The sequence below is a fragment of the Apium graveolens genome, chromosome 4, assembly GCF_009905375.1.
Source record: "Apium graveolens cultivar Ventura chromosome 4, ASM990537v1, whole genome shotgun sequence".
Classification (NCBI taxonomy): domain Eukaryota; kingdom Viridiplantae; phylum Streptophyta; class Magnoliopsida; order Apiales; family Apiaceae; genus Apium; species Apium graveolens.
This window is the reverse complement of record NC_133650.1, coordinates 199,213,332-199,236,799: the sequence shown is the minus strand read 5'-3', so window position 1 is coordinate 199,236,799 and position 23,468 is coordinate 199,213,332. Positions and strand designations below refer to the sequence as shown.

Genomic DNA, 23,468 nt, shown 5'->3' with positions numbered 1-23,468 from the left:
TAATTAAATAACTTAGTGATGATTCTTAGTTATTCTAACATACATAGAGTTAAGTTGAAAAATGACGTATTGAATACATAAATGACCCTAAATTTTTTCCCTCACTCAACGTTTTCCCAAAAGGATTCATCTAAAAATCATAATAAAATAGTCTCTACAAACCTCATCACTATAATTCTAGCAAATTTATCATTTCCAACAAACAAATAAGATGTCAAGCTTACAACTAGAGTGGCCTTTTAGCTAGATATATACGTATGTACATATATACAATGTTTTTTTTATAGACTTAATTGCACTGACATGGTCCCAACTATATTTTTTTAGCAGGAAAATAGTTCAATTATAGAAACTATCACGAGAGTGGCTGGACATTTTTTTTAACACCCAGTAGTATTTTGTCAACTGGTGTAGACGGACGTTAGAGCGGTAAAAATGTAAAGACATAATTTGTTGGCTATATACTCACAACCACTAGTATATATACATCCAGAGTTGCATTTTAAGCAAAACCTTGATTCCAACTAAGAGCTAATATATTTCCATGTCTATAGGTGTAACGGACTAATAGTTGTATTGGTGTTGTTGATCCGGTGAGGTAGCCTGGTTCTTATGTGGAGGTGTCTCATGGAATGAAACCCATTTTACCGTATCTACTTCTTCAATATAATTTGGTCCATCTTTTATTTGTTAAACTTCCACATTTGCTCTTGAATGATTATACTCTCACTTTAAAACCTCAAACAATCTGTTTTATTACTATGGTCGAATACGAGACAACTTATGAAGGTAAATGAGTAATTTTCTGCTAGTTGTCAATATGATGCACAATTGGAAGCTTAGAAACTATCACTTGTCATATTGTTTTGTCACATTGTCTACCGGTTAACCATAAGCAATCCGATACATATATTGGGTTGAGCAGGGACCTTAAATCTCAGTATGGCCATAGATGTTTGCCTTTATCTGTGGTGCAACTGAATAGCGATTTGTCAACTAACATATTAAATCCTTTAAATAAATACTAGTACGTTTTTAGTAATTATTCTTGTTTCTTTATGCATCCCTGTGGTTCAAAGAAGGTGAAGTTTGTGAATATAATCCAGCTCAGGCACCATGGTTGATCGAATAAGTTTCCACAGAAACGTTGCTTATAGAGTCTTGGTTTTGTATATTCATTGAATAATTTATTTTGTTGCCATGCTATAAATGAAATTTTGAAAGGAGACTCCGCGAGATTTAATTCCTTGTATCTTTACTTTAATTGAAAATGGCACTGAAACACATTCTTCGGCATTATTAGAGTGGTCCTGCATATAATATATGACACACTCTAGTGTTTTTCCTTCTTTTGTAGGCATGTCATGTACTATTCAATGTATTAGATTTTTAGGTAATCGAAGATGAGGATGATCTTTAGTCATGATCTTATGACAGTTAGACGTTTGCCACTATACATACTATCAGTGCACCCTCATATTATTTCCCCTTTCTTGACTAACTTAAAGTAAGATTTGACTGTGGTGTAAGGAAATATTAATCATATCATATATAAACTGAAATGTTGTCAAAGTAAAAATCAGAAAATGTTAAGTAGATAATTGGAAAGAGAAAGAAAGTTTAAATTAAAGAAATAAGAAACGAGAAGCTTTGATTCCCGGTTCTATTGTGACGGCGTCAACCCCGGGGTCAGGAGTTGACGTCATCAATAACAACAATAACAACATACTATAATCCAACTCAACATTATTATATATACACAACCCCTTTTTCCAAGATCTTTTCCAGGTTTAATTATGACTTAGGTTACAACTATCACAAAACTAACTTGCTAAAGACAATCCAAACAATACTATCTCTGATTAGCAACTCAACAGACCCGCTTGGGTCCAACACAACTACCTCAGAGGAGCCTGACACGGAAGGAACTGGAACTCTGCCCTGACTACCACGGGAGAATCTCCTAGGCATCTGCAATACATATAAAACGTTTTGCAAGGGTGAGCAATCAATTGCTCAGCAGTACCACTATATGAATAATAATCAAAAACAGTTTATGATAAACAATTATAGGAACAGAATTCATAACTTGCTAAAAAATAAGTAAAACATGTATGAACTGGATATCAAAACTAGCATGCTCTGTAAAACCAAATCAACAGTTGTGTGCTGTGTATAAATACCAAATTTCAATTTTAGCATGCTTCTTTCATTTTCAAATCTCCCGTCCCATCGCAGGACCCATAAAACCATTTGTCCCGTTACGGGGACCCAAAATCATTTGTTCAGTTACAGGAACCATAAAACTTATCCCATCACAGGATCTATAAATCTTGTCCCATCACAGGACCTATAAAACTTGTCCCATCACAGGACCTATAAAACTTGTTCCTCTCCGGGAACCTCAAAATCACTTGCTCAGATATAAAAGTATTGGATGATCCCTGGTGAGGCAGCTGATCAGGCTATCTCCATAGGATAACTCTAGCCTAACTATCCTATGAAAACTTGTTCCGGAACTCAGAGACTAGCTAGGTCCCTGTCACGCTGGGCTGGTGGTTATAATAGGGTGCGCAACCACTTCACCTCTTACGCTAACTTCCAAGCCGTTACGGGCCCCTTGCGCACACTCATCCAATTATCTGATCAATTTTTATCCAGTTTTTCAAATCACTTACCCATCTCTTTTCAAAACCATTGTATCACAGCACACTTTCCAAAACATTTTCATTTTTTTCAAAATTTAGAGATAGGCATTTTCAAAAGTTACTTTTCCCCCAAAACATAATTTAAGGAAACAATTTGAAACCCAGGGGTTATGTAACTTAAAATGTTCTGTTCCAGTACATAAATTTAAATCAATAATTATTCATATATACTAAACCGTAAAAGATTTGTTCAGGGGTACTTGCCTTGCAGAGCTTTATAATTATTATCGATTGACCTTGAGCCGACATGGATGCTCAGGCTTTAATGTCTAACCACTAGATTACCCTGGCTTCGACTTCAACACTCAGGTCCTTCGATTGGAACCTTACCGAGCTCGTCGACTGCCCACTGGGCTATCCAATGCCAACTTTTGGGCCTTCCGACTAGAACCTGAACCGGAGAATAGAGCGGAAGAAACAGAGGAAAATATAAAGAGGAGAGAGAAGGAGATAAGGGAGAGAGAGATAGGAGATAATAAAAGACATAAAACTATTTGTATATATCTACTATTGCTTTTGATTATTGATTATTTATTATTATTCTTAATCGCTGCCACACGTAAGGAAAATTAGTATAAAACTTAACACGTATCACACAATTTACCACATATACTTATTTCTGCTTACAAGCCCGAATTCTGATCCGCATTCTGCATTTAGGCGAACCAGGTTGCACATAAAATAAAATCATAAAATTACCAAAATATTTTTAAAAATCCCGAAACTAATAAAATAAAATTTTCATAATTTTTAGAGCATTTTTGAAACGCAACGTGTGCCCGTAATTCACAATTAACGAACCGAGCTGCACTTAAAACAAATTCAGAAAATCAGGAAAATAATTTGAAAATGTTACAAATATCCTAAAGTTTATAAAAACATAAATTTTGAAATTTTAAAACAATTTTTGAAACGCAATTTATACCCGCTTTTAATAATTAAACGAAACAACGCGCAGGTGAAATTTATCCCAAAAATTACCAAAATAATTTTAAAATTCTCGGAATATTCCAAACTTAATAAAATATGAATTCTGCATTTTTTGAAGAATTTTGGAATTAAATACAGATTTAACAAATAATTACAATCAGAAAATCATATATGGCTAAATAATTGATGAAATATTGATTTCTCAATTTTAAAAACTCCTAAAAATAATTAATAAAATTATGAAGCCATAAAAATAATTTTAGAGATAACCCAAGTATTTATGGAAATAAATCCTGAATAAAATCACCTTTAAATATAAAAGTGAAACAACACAGCTTCACAACGAATTACACAATTGATACTCGAACACCAACGATCACACATAATTAACAATAAAATAATATCCAACTGACAGCACCCATACACATATTTTAAATATTTACTTATTCAATACTTTCATATTCAAATAATAAAAATATACGAGTCGTTATATCTATAACATAAACAAGTCCATCAGGTGGAAGTGGAACAAAGTGATCGTCAATTATACATGGTTAAAGTACTTGTGTGCGGCTCTCAGCGCCATTGGTCCAAAAATCTTTAATGCCTTCTGTCAAATCTTTAATGCCTTCTGTCAAATGTTCCATCAACCATCAGCCATGGTTTCATTTGAAATTTCTGGAACATGTCGCGGAAATCTCACATCATCCATATCCTATGGACGTAGTGCATTTGGGAGGGATTATCAACACTTACTTCTTCTGGTCTTCCTAATACATGTGAACAACTTGGGCGGGTAATCTTCCTTTCCAAACTCAATCATCAAAGAAGAGTTTACAAATTTTGTTTCAGCATGTAAAAATAGTTGCAGACTCTTTGATTTTCTCTTATCCAAGAAAAACCCTGCAACCTCTAGAGTGTATAATCGAATTCAATCATCATATATGCATATAACTTATCATTTTTCTCGGGTAATGAACATTACTTCAATTCGAAGCATTCCTCCAATGTCCAAAAAATATTGGAAACAACTGTACCAAAGCAAATGATATATATACTGCAAGAGATATGCTTCTTGATATTGCAATGTAACACAGAGAGATGCAAATTGGGATACAAATTTGAAATTTAGGGTTTGCTCAAAATATAATTGGGGATATATATACAAGTGTTTGTAAATATATAACTTTAAATTTTTAGCCTTCTGAAACTAACGTTTGTTTACATCAATTAACAGAATGCTATCAGGTGTTAAAAAAATTGTCCAGCCACTCTTGTGATAGTTTCTATAGTTGAGTTATTTTATTGTCAAAAAAATAGTTAGGGTCACGTTAGTGCAATTAAGTCTTTTTTGTAATGATAGTTTGTTACCATTATACAAATATAGTAATGAAACTTTTGTTCATTTTATAGCATTAGAAGAATGTTACGATGACTTTGAAATGATTTACTTAAAAGGCAATAATGACAATAAGGGGGCGATGAATATACACAATAACTCCCATGTATGAGTGCATAATAATAATAATATGGGTAATTGATACTTTGTAACCCATTTATTTGGACGTTTTTGATTTAGATCTCTATTATATAGCCTAGCAAGTTGCACCTTTAGCTCTGAATTTTGCTTCATTTGGCAACCCCCGGAACAAATTCTGTTAAAATTGTTAGTTTGACCAGGGGTAAAATCAGAAAAATATTAGTCAAGTTTAGGTTATAACAGAATGCATCTTATAATTTCAAATTCCAAAGATAAAAAAATGATTTGGAAGATGTTACTGGGCTAAAATCTCAAGTTCAATTAACCAAATCGAAACTCTCATCAAACCCTACCAAAATGTAGTCTTCAAATCACTAAAAGAGGTAAAACAATAAATGATTCCAGGGTTCTTACTTCAAATTGGGGGATTTGATTTTCCGGGCATTTTTAATAAAATTTGATATTATTGATAGTTTTTGCTTGTCATTTGCAATCGATTCATGTACTTATTTGTAAGTTTAGACTGAGAAAAGGAAGGATCCGACGAGATGTTCTTGGAGACCAAATTTTTTTCGATTTCACCCTTGATGTATCGGTAAAAAACGGTCCATGGGGTGCAAAATGAAGCGAGATTCAAAGTTAAAGGTGTAGCGTGCAAGAAAATATAATATAGACCCGAATCGAAGAAACCCCCAAAAAATAATATGAGAATAATATACACAGACACACAAACGCATATATAAATATATATACAAGTGACATGAGCCTAATACTTATTCGATTCCCGTGAGGTATATTTAGGATTGCAAGCCAATTAAATTGAGTTGAGTTATTACTTATCGATTTTGACTTTTTTGATGAGTGAAGCCAAACTCGATTAATTTATCAATCATTTTTAGTTGTTCGAACTCGAGTTACTTGACAAACGAGTCAAGTTCGAGTTTTTCAAAACACATTTGGAGTCGTTCACAGACATTTCGAGTCGATTCGAACCCGCTTGTCACTAGAATTTTACTTTTTCTCATTTTAGACTTTTCTTTAACGATATAGTATGTTCATATTTGTAGATGATGGGAAATTGGACGATTAGTAGTTTATATATAATCTACATACCCTTTATCTATATAATACACCAACATGTATATAAAATTAGTGAGACATTTTATTTAGTTGAAATGACTAATTTGCCCCTATATCTAAAATTTAGTTAAAATGTGTTATTGGTTGAAATTGAACTCGAGCCTATACATTTAGAAATAAATGTTCATACCACTACACCATATTGTCACATATGTTTTAGTAATACACATAATATGTGCGAGTCGTAAATAATAGGACGTTTTATTTTTCACTTCAAACATAATTAGTAGATAATATGAATAATTAATTTTAAAAAAAATTAAATGTATCTATCAATTTATCTATCTTCCTACATCCACATGTATCAACATGTTAGATATTTTTAGAAGGCTAAACCAATAAATAATGTATATCAAAAATGTTGGCTTGATTTATTATGATTTGTCATAGACTTGACCCGATTTTCGGAATACACTCAGTATTTATTTCAGATTATCGCACGATCGGGTGAAGATACGGGCTTGGTACTCCCAAGTTTTTTTTTACAAATTCCACTTTGTTAAAACGATATGTACAGTAATATCATTAATTAAATTATGTGTATGTGACTTTTTTTAATAATGATGAATTCTTAAAGAGCAAATTTTGAGATTTTAAATTCTTACTTATATTTCATATAATATTAGAATATTTTTTTTATAAATTTATAAAAAAAATTCTAGCAGTTAATGTAATTTGGAAAATGTATTGACTTAAATGATTTTTAACAATACTCTATTTACAAAAAAATGTAAACTGTATATTGTTTCATATAATTTAAATTACATATATTAAAAAGTCTTTGAATGAAAAATGGTACTTCTTTTAATTATTTATTTGGTACGAAATAGTTTAATTTTATTAAAGAATTATTAATATATGAATAAAATTTATGCACAGACTAAAAATATGATTTTATTCGATCTATTATAGGTTAAAATGAAAAATAAATATATTTATCACAAAAATTATTGTTCTATCAACATTAAAAAATTAAAAATTTAAGTATTAATATTTATGAAAAATTTATCGAATTTAGAAAAGTTTGGCACGAGAAGCCAATATATATAATTATTGAATTTGTATATGAAAAAGTTTGAAATCACTTATGAACAAAACGAAAAACGATTAAAATAATGGTACATTAGTATTATACTAAAAAATAATATGTGACCTGACACCTACACTATCACACACAATGACATATCCTAAAGTACACGTTTCATGCATAAAAAGTATATATGACTATCTTTGTTAAAAAACATTGTCACTTAAATTTTAAAAACATTATACTAACACTTCAACATCAAAATTTTTATATTGGACAGAGACATCTTTTACTTCATACAATAATTTTTCATCATCTTAGACTCTTTTATCAGACGTCACTAACAATAAAAAAAAAATTTAATAATTTTTATCACTATCAAATTACAGAAAATAAGGAGAATAAATGTAACACAATAAACCGTTACTTAAGCGTCTAAATAATTATTAAGGCTAAACTCCTTTTGTTGCTATTTTTTATGTTCAATTAAATTATTAGGGATTACATACTTTATTTTTTAACTGCAAAAAGCTTACATTTCAAAAATTATAAACACTATATTACGATATTGCTTGTAAACGGCCCGTGCCTCGCACGGGCTAATATGCTAGTTATTGTATTAATGTATTGTAATATATTACTTATGTAAATAAAATAATTTTTGTTATATATATATGTTGTCGAGTCGAATATGAGTTAATCTGTAATATCCTGTAATTTTTAGAATTAGATTAATAATTGAATAATAGAAAAAAAGTATTAAAATTAGATAAAGATTAGGATTTAAAATTGAATTAGAGTTTTGGGACTAAAATTTGGATCAGATTCTAATATGGATAACTTGTAGGTTAAGATATAGGGTTTTGTATTGTTATAAATAGATCCTATTCATTTTCCTCATTTTTATTCATAAAATTCGTAGGGCTCTTCTCGATAAAAATCAGCAATCTTGTAAAATTCGTAGAAAATTCATCGTAAGTCGGAATTCAGTGATTCTGGACTTTTCAGAAAGGTCTTTTCGTTCTCCACAAATTATGTATTTTGTGTTTTCCAAAATAGCATTGTTTAGAGGTTCAAAAACATTAAATTCAGATCTGGTCAGTTTTTGAGGTAAATTTTCGATCGATCTTGCTAGTATTTTCAAAACTGCGTATTATGCGTGTATATTTGATTATCAAAACATGGGCTAAGTGATAATATATTTGAAAGTATTATATGATATAGAATATGTATCAATGTATATGTGTGTTGTCTCAACGATAATTTTGGATTTTTGATTTGTGCCATGGTTTGTGAAAATATCGAATAAGAATTTAGGACCGCAGTCACCGGATTGTAGGGACAGTTTTATGAAAATTTAGGACCGTTATCACTGGGTTGTAGTGGTCTTGGCATGTATTATGGGTTTTGTATTATTGTTGTTTATGTGCTATGTGTATCGTATGTATCGAATAAGAATATAAGAATAAGAATAAGAAAGTTTATCGAAATTGTGTGTATCGTATATCGTATAGATTGTCGTATTTTGTTATATGTGTACATGTTACTTGGCCAACTAGTTGGATCGATTGGTTTCTTGCTGGGTTGTATAGCTCATTACATACAATTTCAGGTTTCGCCTAAGAGTTTGAGTTGGATAGCAGTGGAGTTCGAGGATCTTAGTATTGATATAAATTGACTTTTGGACTTCCGCTGCGCTTTTCTAATAGACACCTTTATAATAGAATTTCAGTTTAATAATTTGTTTTGTATTAGTTTTGATTTAGAATTAATAGTCCGGAAGTGCGGGCTGTTACAGTTGGTATCCAGAGCAGGCTGTCCTTTGGAGTGTATTAGGTATGGGACTAGTACATTCCCTAGGATTCGATCATGTGGACCATAGTTAAGTTTGACCAATAGGAGATTAGGGGGAGTAGAAGTATAGGATTGTTATGAATTTGGGGACCAAATTCTTTTTAAGGAGGGTAGTATGTAATATCCCGTAATTTTTAGAATTAGATTAATAACTAAATAATAGAAAAAAGTATTAAAATTAGATAAAGATTATGATTTAAAATTGAATTAGAGTTTTGGGACTAAAATTTGGATCAGATTCTAATATGGATAACTTGTAGGTTAAGACATAGGGTTTTGTATCGTTATAAATAGATCATATTCATTTTCCTCATTTTTATTCATAAAATTTGTAGGGCTCTTCTTGATAAAAATCAGCAATCTTGTAAAATTCGTGGAAAATTCATCGTAAGTCGGAATTCAGTGATTCTAGACTTTTCAGAAAGGTCTTTTCGTTCTCTACAAATTCCGTGTTTTGTGTTTTCCAAAATAGCGTTGTTTAGAGGTTCAAAAACATTAAATTCAGATATGGTAAGTTTTTGAGGTAAATTTTCGATCGATCTTGCTAGTATTTTCAAAACTGCGTGTTATGCGTGTATATTTGATTATCAAAACATGGGCAAAGTGATGATATATTTGAAAGTATTATATGATATAGAATATTTATCGATGTATATGTGTGTTGTCTTAACGATAATTTTGGATCTTTAATTTGTGCCATGATTTGTAAAAATATCGAATAAGAATTTAGGACCGCAGTCACCGGATTGTAGTGACGGTTTTATGAAAATTTAGGACCGTTATCACCGGGTTGTAGTGGTCGTGGCATGGATTATGGGTTTTGAATTAGTGTTGTTTATGTGCTATGTGTATCGTATGTATCGAATAAGAATATAAGAATATAAGAATAAGAATAAGAAAGTTTATCGAAATTGTGTGAATCGTATATTGTATAGATTGTCGTATTTTGTTATATATGTACATGTTACTTTGCCAACTAGTTGGATCGATTGGTTTCTTGCTGGGCTGTATAGCTCATTACTTACAATTTCAGGTTTCGCCTAAGAGTTTGAGTTAAGAGTTTGAGTTGGATAACATTGGAGTTCGAGGATCTTAGTATTGGAATAAATTGACTTTGTGCGCTTTTCTAATAGACACATTTGTAATAGAATTTCGGTTTAATAATTTGTTTTGTATTAGTTTCGATTTAGAATTAATAGTCCGGAAGTGCGGGCTGTTACATAATCTACAGTCGAGTTCGAGTTGAACACTCGTAAAACTCCATGCAGACTCATTAAATTTATTTGGTGATCAATGTTTTTATTAGTTCATTAGAGTCAAGTTGAGTTTCACGATCAATTTATGTATGTTTATATGAATACTATATTAATAACATATAAGTAAAATAATAATATAAATATAACCAATTACTATTATTTAATAATTATTTTTTTGGATTAGTGCCCGTTTTGAAAATTTTAAAATAAATAATTTATAATTTAAATTGAATAAATGACTAATAAGTGATAAATTGATAAAATATAAATTAATAATTTATAATTTTAAAATATAAATGGGATGAATAAACACTCATAAAAAATTGTTGCACGCTTAGAGTATCTCCAATAGGGATTGTTAAGGAGGTTGTCAAGTTGATGTGGCATGGCATCTTTGGTTGCCTACTTATTAGAGTTGGGGGTTGTCAAAAGGTTGTCTACCAAGGTTGCTAAAACTGCGCAACCCCTAGCAACTTCCTAAATTAGCAAAAAGTCATAAAAAACATTTAAAGTGTATATTACTCAACCCACTTTTATATTGAACTAAATATAAAATTAATATAGAGAGACCACATGGATAACCTTTAAAGTTATTTAACTATTGGAGTAAAATTTTAAAAAATGTTGTCAATGACATGGATGTGAGAGCAAATTAAAAAATTATATATTTAATAATTTGTCATGGTTCGGCAATTTTGTTAGCAAATGAAGATGCTAGACTTCCAAGTGAAAGAAAATTGCAATAGAGAATAGAGGCATATTTTGGGCAGGAAGCTGTATAAATATGTGAAGGGAGAAAGACAATAATCCAGATTTGCCACCTAAACAAAATCACAAATTAGCGATGGAACCACCCGCCTCAACTCCCACTCCACTCCCAACAGAAACCCCCCCCGCTCTGTCCACCACCACCACCACAACTACAACGACAAGCACACCCCAACCACCACCGCAACAAACCCCAATTCCACCTCCACAACCACAACCCACTCCCCCAAACCCTAACCCTAACCCTAGACCCCCAATTCCACAATCCCAACAACAACAACAAGTTCCAACCTCTACTATCCCAAACACTCAATCAAGACCTCCTTATAATAGACCTGCCTGGGCCCAACAAACTCCACCTTCCCAACAACAACCTCCTCCCCCTCCTCATTTCCAGCATTACTCGGCTTCATCGTCGTCTCCGCCTGTGCCTGCTTTTTCGACCTCGCCTCCGGTTTCCACTTTGCCTCCAAGAGGTGGAATGGCTATTGGTGTTCCTGCTACTCCCCCTCCTAATTTTTCCACTCTTAGTCCTGTTCAACCGCCTCAGTTTGCTGGACAGCAGTTCGTTCGCAATACGGTTGCTATGCCCGATACGGGCCCCAGGTCGATCACTAATCAGGTAAATTTACAATGTGCGTTTTTATGGTTCAATTTAGGGTTTGGGATTCTAAATTGGTTGCGAGTTGTTATAATTGAAGTATTGTTCTGATAAACTTGTGTTATGGAATGTTAAGTTGAGACATCCGATGCAAGGAATTCAGGTGATGGGATCGCGACCAGGTGGGGTTCCTGCACAACATCATCAGAGGCCAGTTCAGTCTTCTCTTAGACCCCTGGCAAATCCTAATACGCAACCCCCAAATGCCCAAGTGAGTAATTTATTCCTTGTCCTTTATGTTCGTGTTTCTTCTTTTATTCCTAGAACATATGAATGCGTGGCTGTGTTTTTGTGTATTTATTCTTTCTTTAAGTTTATGTTTGGAACTTGGACTTGTCTTGTAATGGCAGACATGTCCTAGAGCTACAATCATGCTTAGACAATTTCGGGGTATGGAGAATTTGATTGTAACTCCTGTTGTTACAACTATAATCCTTTTTGTCAAAGAAATACCATGTTTTCAAAAAAAGCGCAAAGATTTCCCATAGCTTAAGTGGAAAGCCGACCACAAACTTAATCGGATAGAAGTACAGTAGATAAATATATATCAATATATAAAGGGTTCAATATTGAAGGGGTCCCTTTTTTATAAGCGATTCTAAGCAGGTCATGGTAGTTAAACCAGTCTCACCCCGCCTATTTTAAAAAATGTGACTTAAGTTAAAACTGTATTGTTTTCATTCGGCTTTCGGGTTTTCTGGTGGCAAACTTGCTAACAAGCTGGAAAGCAGGGGTGCGGCTCTAACCCGACGTACTACGCGGCGGTGCGCGGGGTGCGGCCAAATACGTACCGGGTGCGCCACCCAGCGTGTCCCCTTATTTTACTGCTCCGATTCGCGGAGGTACGGTAAAGGGGGTGCGGCAAGGGCACATATGGTAATTAAAAAATAAGATTGTGAGTAGAGAAAGAGAGTCGCCATCATCTCCAGCCCCGGTGTTCCATTATTATTAGCTGGGTAAGTAAACTTGTATTCGTCGCCGATCTGTGGTGGTTGGGTAGTTGATGAGTACTACAGTGCACTGTATGTATACATGTGTGTATATGTTATGTTTTGACTGTGACTATTACTTTGCTGAGTGTTGCGTTTGTGTACTTGGTGCACTAGTCTAGCATCATCACTAGTTATTATAATATTATTATAATGAATGACTGTTTCTTTCTACTTTTATTATTTCTGTATATAGTAGTAATAAGATAAGGTAAAGATGTAATGGGTGATTATTATATTTGTTAGGCAAATTACCACTTACTTCTGTTATATTCCCTTTTTACAGTTTATTATTATTATTTTTTTTAAATAACAAAGATGATAAAATTATTGTTTTGTTATCTATTTTAAATATAATTATTAAATATATACATATGAAATATATAGTTTTAATATTTAAAATTTTGTCGTATCCCCCCGCACCCGAATCCCAATATTTTAAAATTTGCCGAATTCGCGTATCCGCGCACTACGCACCCGCACTACCGCACCCACACTCGTGCTTCCTAGCTAACAAGGCATTAATAAGAAATCCTTTATGGTACACAATACATATATAAGCATTATCAGAAGAATATAATTTACCCACCATTTAAATGCAGAATTACCGTATGTATACCTATAAACATCAATTCACTTACTATATGCCGTCTTATACATAAATAATTTTTCCTTTCTAATGCGCTAATACCATCTTCAACCTCCCCATCCTTTCCAGCAAACAATTTTTCATAGATTCTTGAAACAATTCTTATCTTTCCACTCCTTCGTCCTACTCCTCAGATCCTCCCTAAGGCCTAAATTCATTTCCCTAATTTTTATAACCCCTGTTTTCACCGAAGGTTCTTTTTTTTTTTCTTTTTAACAAGCCGAAATAGCCTCTATTGTTTTTTTTGTTAATAAGATGATTGAGAAAAGAAAATGGCTATTAGTTTGAGTTTTAGTTTTGTATTATTTGTACCATTTGATGCAGGACAGGGGGGGGGGAAGGTTAAAACAGGGAATAAGTTACCTATCTCCGCAGAGAATGAGGAAAGTCACATATAAATCCCCGGATTTATCCGATAAAAACAATTCATATTCATTTCTATTCCAATATGAGAGATTACAAAGTTTATATAGATAAAGAATTACTTGGGAGGCAATGGCAACTAATTTCCTAAAACCAAATCTTTGTAAATATATAATAATTGAAGGAAACAAATCTTTCTAATATTCTAATAGAATAATCGAGAATCTTCCTAATAAATATACTTAATATAACTAAACTACCCCATCAATTATAATTTCTTTTAATTCTAATTAATATGTAGATTATGTACAAAATCAATTCAACTATTCTATGTCCCGCATCGCCGTTGAGTAAATATACATTATAGTAGTTATTGGAGTAACTTAGATTTGAATGCAGCTGGATATGGAATGACAGAAATCTATATTAATTCAGTCTATGTAAATTGATAATTAACGTTAGCATTATCTCTAGGTTGTACAAAGATGGTAAAGATTTAGAAAAATGTTTTTCATTTTTAATTTTGCTAATAAACTAACTTTACAACTACGGAGCTGCCATGTTTAATATTGTGCCACTTGTCAAACCAAAGCTGTTTAAACTTGTTTTTAAGTTCTTTTACATTTTTAACAGAGTATATGTTTTCAGTTTGGTGAATTAAGTGAGAGTGGCTTGACTTTAATGATCTGCTTGAGACTCTAGCGACCATTTAGACAATTTTGATAGTTCACCCTATACATAAAACGTTTTAACACTGCAAAAGCAACTAAAGTTGTCTAAGACGAACAAATGAAGTGGTTTCACTGTACAACCAATTTTTACAATTACAAAAAGCTTTACTACAAAGACATTAAGTCTGCTTCACTCCTGAAACATTATCTTAAAGATTGTGTCACATCTTTTTCCTGCATTAGTTGTTTTCAATTTTGTTGATTTAAATTGTCTATCACGATTTAAAATATCTCATCACCTCCTTGTAAAAATCACCATAATAAGTGCCTAGGTTTTTTGATTTTTAACTCAAGTAGGGCTTTCTGAAATGGATGGGATTTTTTAAACTGAAGCGTAAACATAATTGCTTGGGTTAAGCGAATTACGGTTTTCACAACTATGTGCGGGACTAATCTTCTTCTACATACTTTAACGCCACAGTCTTTCATTTGTATATCTTGCGGAAACCTGCTGAGATATAATAGGATATTTATTATCTGGGTCCTTGGCATTTGTCCCTCAAAATGGTGTTTTACATTAGTATGTTCCTAAGTTCTCTTTTAACATTGTTACGTGTTAAGAATTTATATATGGACTATTAGATATGTTCAGCCAATTAGGATTATTTTTTATTTGGATTTGGTATCATGTTGCTTAATTTCTATGCAGAATTTTCAAAACCATACCCTCCTGAGAGCTTCATCTGCGGGATCGCCTAGTTCATCACAGAGTTTGCAGCCTCCCTGGCTACCCTCTGGATCTCAAGGAAAGCCTCCTTTGCCACCCACACAATATAGACCACCATCAAGTACACAGCCACCACAGCAAAGATCCATCCTACCTCCGCATCATCTTCCCATTGCCAATGCGCAGCAACAGCAGCAAATATCCTCAGGTCAGCAACCGCACCCTGCACTCTCACATCAGCAGCAAGAGCATTATGGTCAACAATTCCCACCATCAAGAATCCAACAGTCTGTGTCCCATCAACAACAGATTGCAAGAGGTCAGGGAACTGGAAATCAGAAAATATCCTCTCAGCAGATGATACAATCTAGTGCTACCCAACTGAATCCCTCTGCTGCAGCAGCTGTTGTAGGGTCAGCTGGTGAATCTTGTAGTAGAATTCTTAGCAAAAGAAGTATTCAGGAGCTGGTTGCTCAGGTGATCACCCTAGTATTTATCACATATGAAATACGTGTGCCAAAACTTATTTTATAGACTAATTTATGTTTATCTATTTGGTCTTAATTAGTTCTTTTTTATTGAATAGATTGACCCATCAGAGACATTGGATCCTGAAGTAGAAGACATACTTGTTGATATCGCAGATGAATTCGTAGAATCTGTGAGTTAATGATTCTACTGTATGACTAATCGTTTTATGCATCTTAGATTTTGAGTTGTCCATGTTAAAAGCATTTTGTTAAATTTTGTCAATTTCTGATAATTCATGTGAGGTTCTCCATATTAGTCCTTACGGGTTATGACTATTAAAATCCTCTTGTTTGAGAATAGATATACTTCATGTAAATTATTTTGTGGCTTCTCATTTAACTTTTTGGTTGAACTACAAAATGAAATATTTATGGCTTCTCATTAAATGTATTGGTTGAGCTACAGACTGAAATATCCTATTTAAGTAACCATGACTGCAAACCATTTAATTATTTTGCTCTCTGATTTCTTACTTTTTGCTTCATGTAAGAACGCTTGTCTAGCATTCTGCAGTGCCTAAAATGATAAAAATTTATCACCCGTGTGGCTGACTAGAAAAACAGTCATTTTAAGAGATCTATTTAAACTATACTAATAGTTTGACAAGTCATGTTGCTGCACATAAACTTCCTGCTGGTAATTCTGGACGTTTCTTGATATTTATAATTAATACGTTGAGCATAACTTTGGTCTCTCACTTTTACACTATTCTAGAAGCTATACAAATTTTAAAGTTTAAAAACAAAAGCAGCCGGGCTTTAGCTTTGATGATTATGATTCATATTTTTAAGTACAGTTAAAATTTTGTGTGCTTCACTTTAGAATTGGCGAAAATACATCTCTGTGTTTGTCGCTTTCTTCTTCTGTGTATTAACTGCTTCAATTACAATTTCCTGCTTCTCATCAACAGCTGCTCTCGATTTGAAGTACTAAATAATAAGTATTGCATTTATGATTAATTTAACTAGAGTGTATTTCTAGTAGATTTTTTTTCCACTTAATTATATCATTTTGTTCCTTCCAAAATATTATGTGCTGCAGATCACAACCTTTGGTTGCTCTTTAGCCAAACATCGCAAATCAAACACTTTGGAAGCCAAGGACATTCTTCTACATCTTGGTTAGTTTGCAGAGGACTGGTTGGTTTTTTTACCTAATTAAGCATCTATCATTAATTTTGCTTATGTTGTTCAGAAAGAAACTGGAATATGACTCTTCCTGGATTTAGTGGAGATGAGATCAAGGGGTACAGAAAACCGGTAAAAAACCCTACCAAGTACTCCTACCATATTGCATAACATTATTTAGTTTTAGTTTTAGAGTGAGCCAATTCCTGTTCTAGAATACTGTTGCATTCAGGACTTTATATTAATCCCTTTCTTTAATCATTTGGTACTATTGTTTTGCAGTCGGCTAGTGACATTCATAGAGAAAGACTCTCAGCGGTATGTTTGGATATAGTTTGAATCTTTTTCTGTCTCTGTTTGAATTATATTTATCCTTTTTTTGATCATTTTGTAGTTTTGTTTTCCTAGCATATTTTTAAACAAGTAGGGACTTGTATATGCCCAAGTCTAGAAGTCTTGGCTTATTTAGAAGATGTTTGTTGGTCTCTTTAGGCATGGATCAGTCTTTTTGATCTAGCAAGACTGATGATTTTGTATTTTTGCAGATAAAGAGGTCCATGTTAGCTACTGAGACAACTAGTACCAAAGTTTCAGGTAGTCAAGCTGGTGGAAATACTAAAGGTCATTTAAAGGGTGCTGCCAATATTATCAGCTCGCCAAATCTCAGAATGCGCGAGTCTTCATGAAGCACTGAGCTGGCTGTTCAAAATCCATAGCTTTTTCCTTAAGCAGGTGCAGGATGCAGCGGCAATCCACCTCTAATTACTAACTCTAACAGAGGCTATTTTTACAGCTGAGCCTCTTCAAAACAATTATGTATTGGTAGAGTGGTTTTTGGTAAAAATGTCTTAATACCCGTCACCGTCTCCTGATACAATTATTTTGTAAATAACAGTGCATTTCTGAGTTCTTTATCTATATTGAAATGACTTTTCAGCAATCACAAGTATGATTCATAATTTTAACTTTTCAAGATTCTACAACTGTACAAATAGAGAGCAGTAAAGTTTGATAAGAAATTGAAGTTTAGAATTTACATAATGTTGAATACATTAATAATAAAGGGGTGAAATGGCAGTTTGGTTACTTAACATATCAGCAACTTGCAATTGGATCATACAAGTCAAAAAGCTTACAATCAGGTCATTTCACTCTTAAAAACTTGCAATCAGGTCAATAAAATAAAAACGATAAAAATTTCATGACCGGCCTGGCGGGGCGGCTCCTCAACGGGAAACCCGACTCTTAAATGTCATTGACTTTTAACGGAAGACTGTCAAGTAGTGTCGGATAAGCTGCCACATCATTAAAATAACCCGCCCACTGTAAAACCTGATCCAATTATAACCCGCTCATTTTAAAACCCGATCCAATTATAACCCACGGCCTTTTTAATCGTATACTCCAACCGTCTAGCACTCTAAACCTAAATTTATTTCTCCCAAATTAATCATTCTTGAACCCTAATTGTGGAGATGGTGCGGACTCGGAGTCACGGGGATGACGATGAAATCGTGATTGAAGATGAAGACGAAGATGCATATGAAACCACTGGTGAAAAAGATACGTAAGTAATAACTATTCTTTTTTTTTATGTGGTAAAGTTAATTTTTCATTCTTTTTTGTTAGTTTGCATGAACTCGAATTTTATGTTAGTCTCTTTCTTAGTTTGCTTGTGTTTAACAGAAATAAATTTTACAATGTTATTCTGTACTATGGAGGTCACTTTGTTCGTGTTCCTTTTCACTCATACACAAGTAATGTTAAAAGGGTTTACAAGAAAATCGAATTTGAGAAGCTTACTATTAATGAATTGAAGCTGTGTTTTGATGCTGTTGTTGGTGAATATGATTCTCTATATTTTAAAACTCTAGAAGAAAAGATTCATTTATTAAATGCTGAATCAAAACCTCATTTGGTAGAATTGAGTAAGCTGCGTGGTCATAACATTGTCGTGTATGTCTATCATGTAGAAGGGATTAAATGGAGGGATTTAATTGTAGGGATTAAATGGAGGGATTTAATTGTAGTGATGACGAGTATGCAAAGATTAGAAAGGCTTGTAGAGAAAAGAAAAAAAATGGATGATTATATGTTGCATTTTATGGTGCCCATTTAAAATGTGGCTTGGTTACAATAAAGAAAAGGATGTGTGGCAGTTGAAGAGTATAATAAATGAACATAACTGTGTGTGGAACTATAAAAACAAGTTAGTAACAACCAACTACCTTGTTGACCTCTTTGGAGATAAAATAAGAAAAAAACCAAATTGGAAACTAGGTAAGATGTAAGAGGAGTTTAAAAGGGTACTTAAGGTAGATGTATGTGAAGCAAAATGCAGTAGAGTTAGAAAGGCTGCATTGTGGGGTGTTGCAGAGAAGATGAAAGAATATTTTGCCAAGATTAGAAAATTTGGTGGTGAGATCTTAAGAAGTAACAACCATAACACAGTCAAAATCTCGACAACAAGGCTGCAAGAAGGAGATGTAAACAGATTTAGAAGGTTTTATGTTTGTTATGCAGCGTTGAAGGAAGGTTGGAAAAATTGTTGCAGACCAGTTTTAGGGCTTGATGGCTATTTTCTTAAAACAGTAACTGGTGGAAAATTGCTTTCTGTAGTAGGGAGGGATGTAGAAAACTCCATATATCCCGTGGCAATAGCAGTTGTTGAGAGTGAAAACTATGATTCATGGAAATGGTTTTTGGAGCAACTGATAGATGATCTTGATCTTCAAGATGGACATAGGAAAACCATCATTTCTGATCAACAAAATGTATTAGTTATAAGTTTACTTACTTTAATTTACTTTGGTTTTAACAGATTCAGTTTACTTATTTTTTACTTACTTGCAAACAGGGGTCGGACAAGACTATAAGGGAATTGCTACCTCAAGTAGAGCATAGGTTTTGCACAAGGCACCTATCAGCAAACTTGAAAAATAAGCATCCAAGCAACATTGTGGAACATGCCTTTTTGGAAGTATCATGTGCAACACACCCTCAAGATTTTAAAAAAGCAATGAAGAATCTGGCTAATACATCAAAGAGTGCTTTTGAGAAGATGAATGAATTACAGCCAGGTATGTGGTCCAAGGCCTACTTCCAGATACACTCACTAACAGTTTTAACTGAAAATATTATATAAGTGAGTATTTTAATTCATGGATTTTGAAAGCAAGATATATGCCTATTATTGACATGTTGATTGAAATACATGATATGCTTATGACAAGAGTGCATAAAAAAAGAGATCAGATCGTTAGAAAAGATATTGGCATTGTTCCAAAAGCTAAACAAATATTAGATGAAGCAGTCAAAAGCTCACTTGGATTTACATTTCTTTGGGATGGGATGAAGACTTATGTAGTTAAAGGAAATGGTACTTCTTGCTCAATTAACCTACAGAATAAGACATGTAGCTATAGAGTGTGGGATTAGATAGGCATTCCTTGTTTCCATGGGGTCACTGCTATTTAGGAGGCTAGAAAGAACCGTGTATTGATTTTGTTGATAAATGTTATTCAAAAGAAACTTACATGAGGACATATTCCTACCATTTGGATATAATCATAGGTGAGGATTATTGTGAAGATGTTGAGGGAGATTTGATTTTACCACCTGAAATTAAGAAACAATTGAGGGGTAGGCCCAAAAAGATGAGAAGAAGAGAGGGTTGGGAGGGTATTGTATAACGACTCGTATATTTTAATGTTTTAATATTATTTAAATATGTGTTTATGGAATTAATAAATAAATAAATTATGTGTATATCTTTTGTTAGCTATGTGTCTTATTATTATCTATGGTTGATTTGTGGTGTACATGGTTGTTCGCGTAATGAATTATTGAGTTGTATTATTTTGTTCCACTTTTAAAAGTGGTTTTATGGTAGATTTATTTTCATAAATATTTCGATGGTCTCTAAAATTACTTTTATGATTTTATAATTACAATAATTATTTTTGGGATTTTATAAAATTTAGAAATCTATATTTCATCAATTATTTCGTCCTGTATGATTTTCTGATTTCATTTATTTATAAAATCCGTATTTAATTCCAGAATTCTTTAAAAATTATGAAACTCATATTTATTTAAGTTGGGAATATTCCGAGAATTTTAATTTTTTTTGGAAATTTTTGGGATTAAATTTACCCGCGTGCTATTTTCATTTAATTGTTGAAAGCGGGTTTAAATTGCATTTCAGAAATTATTTTAAAATAACGAAATTTATATTTTTATAAACTTCGGGATATTTGTAACATTTTATGGCTATTTTCGTGATTTCCTGAATTTATTTTAAGTGAAACTCGGTTCGTTAATTGTGAAATGCGGGTTCGATAGGCGATCCAAAAATATTTTTAAAAATTATGGAATTTGTAATCTATTAATTTCGGGATATTTAGAAAATTTTAAAATTATTTCCAAATTATTTTCGATGAATTCTTATCCGTGGTAGGTATCGTTAAAACTCGCAAAAATGGTGTTAGAATTAGGGGCTCGAGATTAAAAAGAGATATGTGTTCCATATTTTTCCACCAGCACAATACCCATTATATTTTTGTTTCTAATTTCTTTCCCAGCTCTCTACCTCTTCTGAACCTTCTCGATCTCTCTCTTTCATCTCTCAATCTCTCTCTCTCGCCTATCTCTCTCTATCTCCCTCCCTCGCTCACCTTTCTCTGCTCTTTTCCCCGTCTCTTCTCCCTCTCCTTTCCCTTCCTTCTTCTTTCTTTTTCCTCCCCTGTTCCGATTTTTTTCCCCGAATTCCCCTGCTGTTTCTCGGGTTTGTGGGCTTCGTGGATGTTCCGTATATGTGCAGTGTATATAGGTGTGAGTATGTGTTCTCTGTGTGTGTGTGTTCGCTGTGCGCGTGTATGCGTGAGTGTGTGTGTTGTGTGCCTGTGTTTGTGTGTGAGTGGGACTGTGTGTGCGTGTGTGTTGATACTGTGTGCGTAGGTGTGTGTTTAGTGATTGTTTACAGCCGCCTGTAGCCGGCTGCTGTTTTACTTGTGTTCCGAATTGCTGTTGCTTGTTTGGTTGTCCATCTCCGGTTGTTATGCAGTGCGGATTTGGGGGATTTTCTGGAAAATAATCTGCAAAATTTAATTGATTGTTGTAGTGAAATGAATTAGAATTTTATGCAGATTTTTTTTTAGTTATCGGTGAAACCCGTGATTGGAAATCCGATTCGGGTACCTCCGGGTTTTGCCGCCGTCAGCAATGAATTTCGATGAGCTGACGGTGGACCGTGATGAATATTTCTGAGTCCTAAATTTATAAAATTATTAAAATTAAATCATACAATTATTTTTGAAAAATAAATAGTCGCGTATAATTGTTAAGTTTATATTGGATATTGAAATTTGGGAATTTATGGATTTCGATTGGTATTATTGGTATGAATTAGTGATTGAGATTCGTGCATTTGGATTGTGATTGGGTTATCGTTGTAGTTGTTGTGAATTGATTTGACGTCGGGATGTTCGACGGGTTAGCCGATAATCAAAGGAGGTGCTGCCCGATTTCCGGAAAATTAAATTACGGAAACGCGAGGCCGTACCCAATGACTATCGGAACGTCGATCGGTTATATATGAGTACTCTCTACGGAACTTGATTATGTGTTGTGATGAAATACTTTGCTAAAACCGATAACCCTAATTTTGTTAAAGGACAGTTATACATATTTTCTGGAAACGAACACCGAAGCGATTTTCGAGAACGTGAACCTTAATTGATACGTGTATTATTATATGAAGTATGTTACGAGTCAGGTTTTGTTAACGTTCGGGTAGATTGTTAGCGAGGATATGCCAAGCATAATCGAAGGTCTAAGTTAGGGTGTTTCGACTTTGTAGGTGCTAGTCGAAAGGCCCAAGAGTTGGCATTGGATAGCCTAGTGGACAGTCGACGAGCTCAGTAAGGTTCCGATCGAAAGACCTGAGTGTTGAAGTCGAATCCAGGGTAATCTAGTGGATAGACATTAAATCCTGATCGTCCGTGTCGGCTCAAGGTCAATCAATAATATTTGTAAAGCTCTGCAAGGAAAGTACCCCTGAACAAATCTTTTACAGTTCAATAATATATGAATAATTGTTGATTTAAGTTACATATTCCCTGGGTTTCAAATTATTTTGTTAACTTGTATTTTGGGGGAAAAGTAACTTCTGAAAATACCTATCTCTAACTTTTGAATAAAATGAAAATGTTTTGGAAAGTGTGTTGTGATATAATTGTTTTGACAAGATATAGATAAGTGATTTGGAAAACTGGATAAAATGATCAGATAATTGGATGAGTGTGCGCAGGAGGCCCGTAACGGCCTGGAAGATAGCGTAAGAGGCGAAGTGGTTGCGCACCCTATTATAACCACCAGCCCAGCGTGAAAGGGACCTAGCTAGTCTCTGAGTTCCAGAATAAATTTCATAGGATGGCCAAGATAGAGTTGTCCTATGGAGATAGCCTGATCAGCTGTCACCAGGGATCATCCAATATATTATATCTGAGCAAGTGATTTTTATGGGTCCTGTGATGGGACAAGTTTTATGGGTCATGTGATGGGACAGGTTTTATGGTCCCCATAAC

At 33.5% G+C, this 23,468-nt stretch overlaps 1 protein-coding gene and 1 long non-coding RNA gene across 2 annotated transcripts; both read left to right on the top strand.

The window, feature by feature from the left end:
• The first annotated feature begins 11,116 nt into the window (after nucleotides 1-11,116).
• LOC141720536 (transcription initiation factor TFIID subunit 12) lies at nucleotides 11,117-17,801 on the top strand. Its single transcript, XM_074522998.1, has 8 exons — nucleotides 11,117-11,785; nucleotides 11,901-12,035; nucleotides 15,206-15,700; nucleotides 15,810-15,884; nucleotides 16,796-16,874; nucleotides 16,949-17,013; nucleotides 17,164-17,199; nucleotides 17,427-17,801. The coding sequence occupies exons 1-8, from the start codon at nucleotides 11,240-11,242 to the stop codon at nucleotides 17,565-17,567; spliced, it is 1,572 nt and encodes a 523-aa protein (XP_074379099.1). The 5' UTR covers nucleotides 11,117-11,239; the 3' UTR covers nucleotides 17,568-17,801.
• A 3,595-nt stretch (nucleotides 17,802-21,396) lies between these two features.
• LOC141720535 (uncharacterized) lies at nucleotides 21,397-22,992 on the top strand. Its single transcript, XR_012574423.1, has 2 exons — nucleotides 21,397-21,712; nucleotides 22,742-22,992. It is a non-coding gene; the product is annotated as an uncharacterized LOC141720535 (long non-coding RNA).
• Nucleotides 22,993-23,468: the final 476 nt, after the last annotated feature.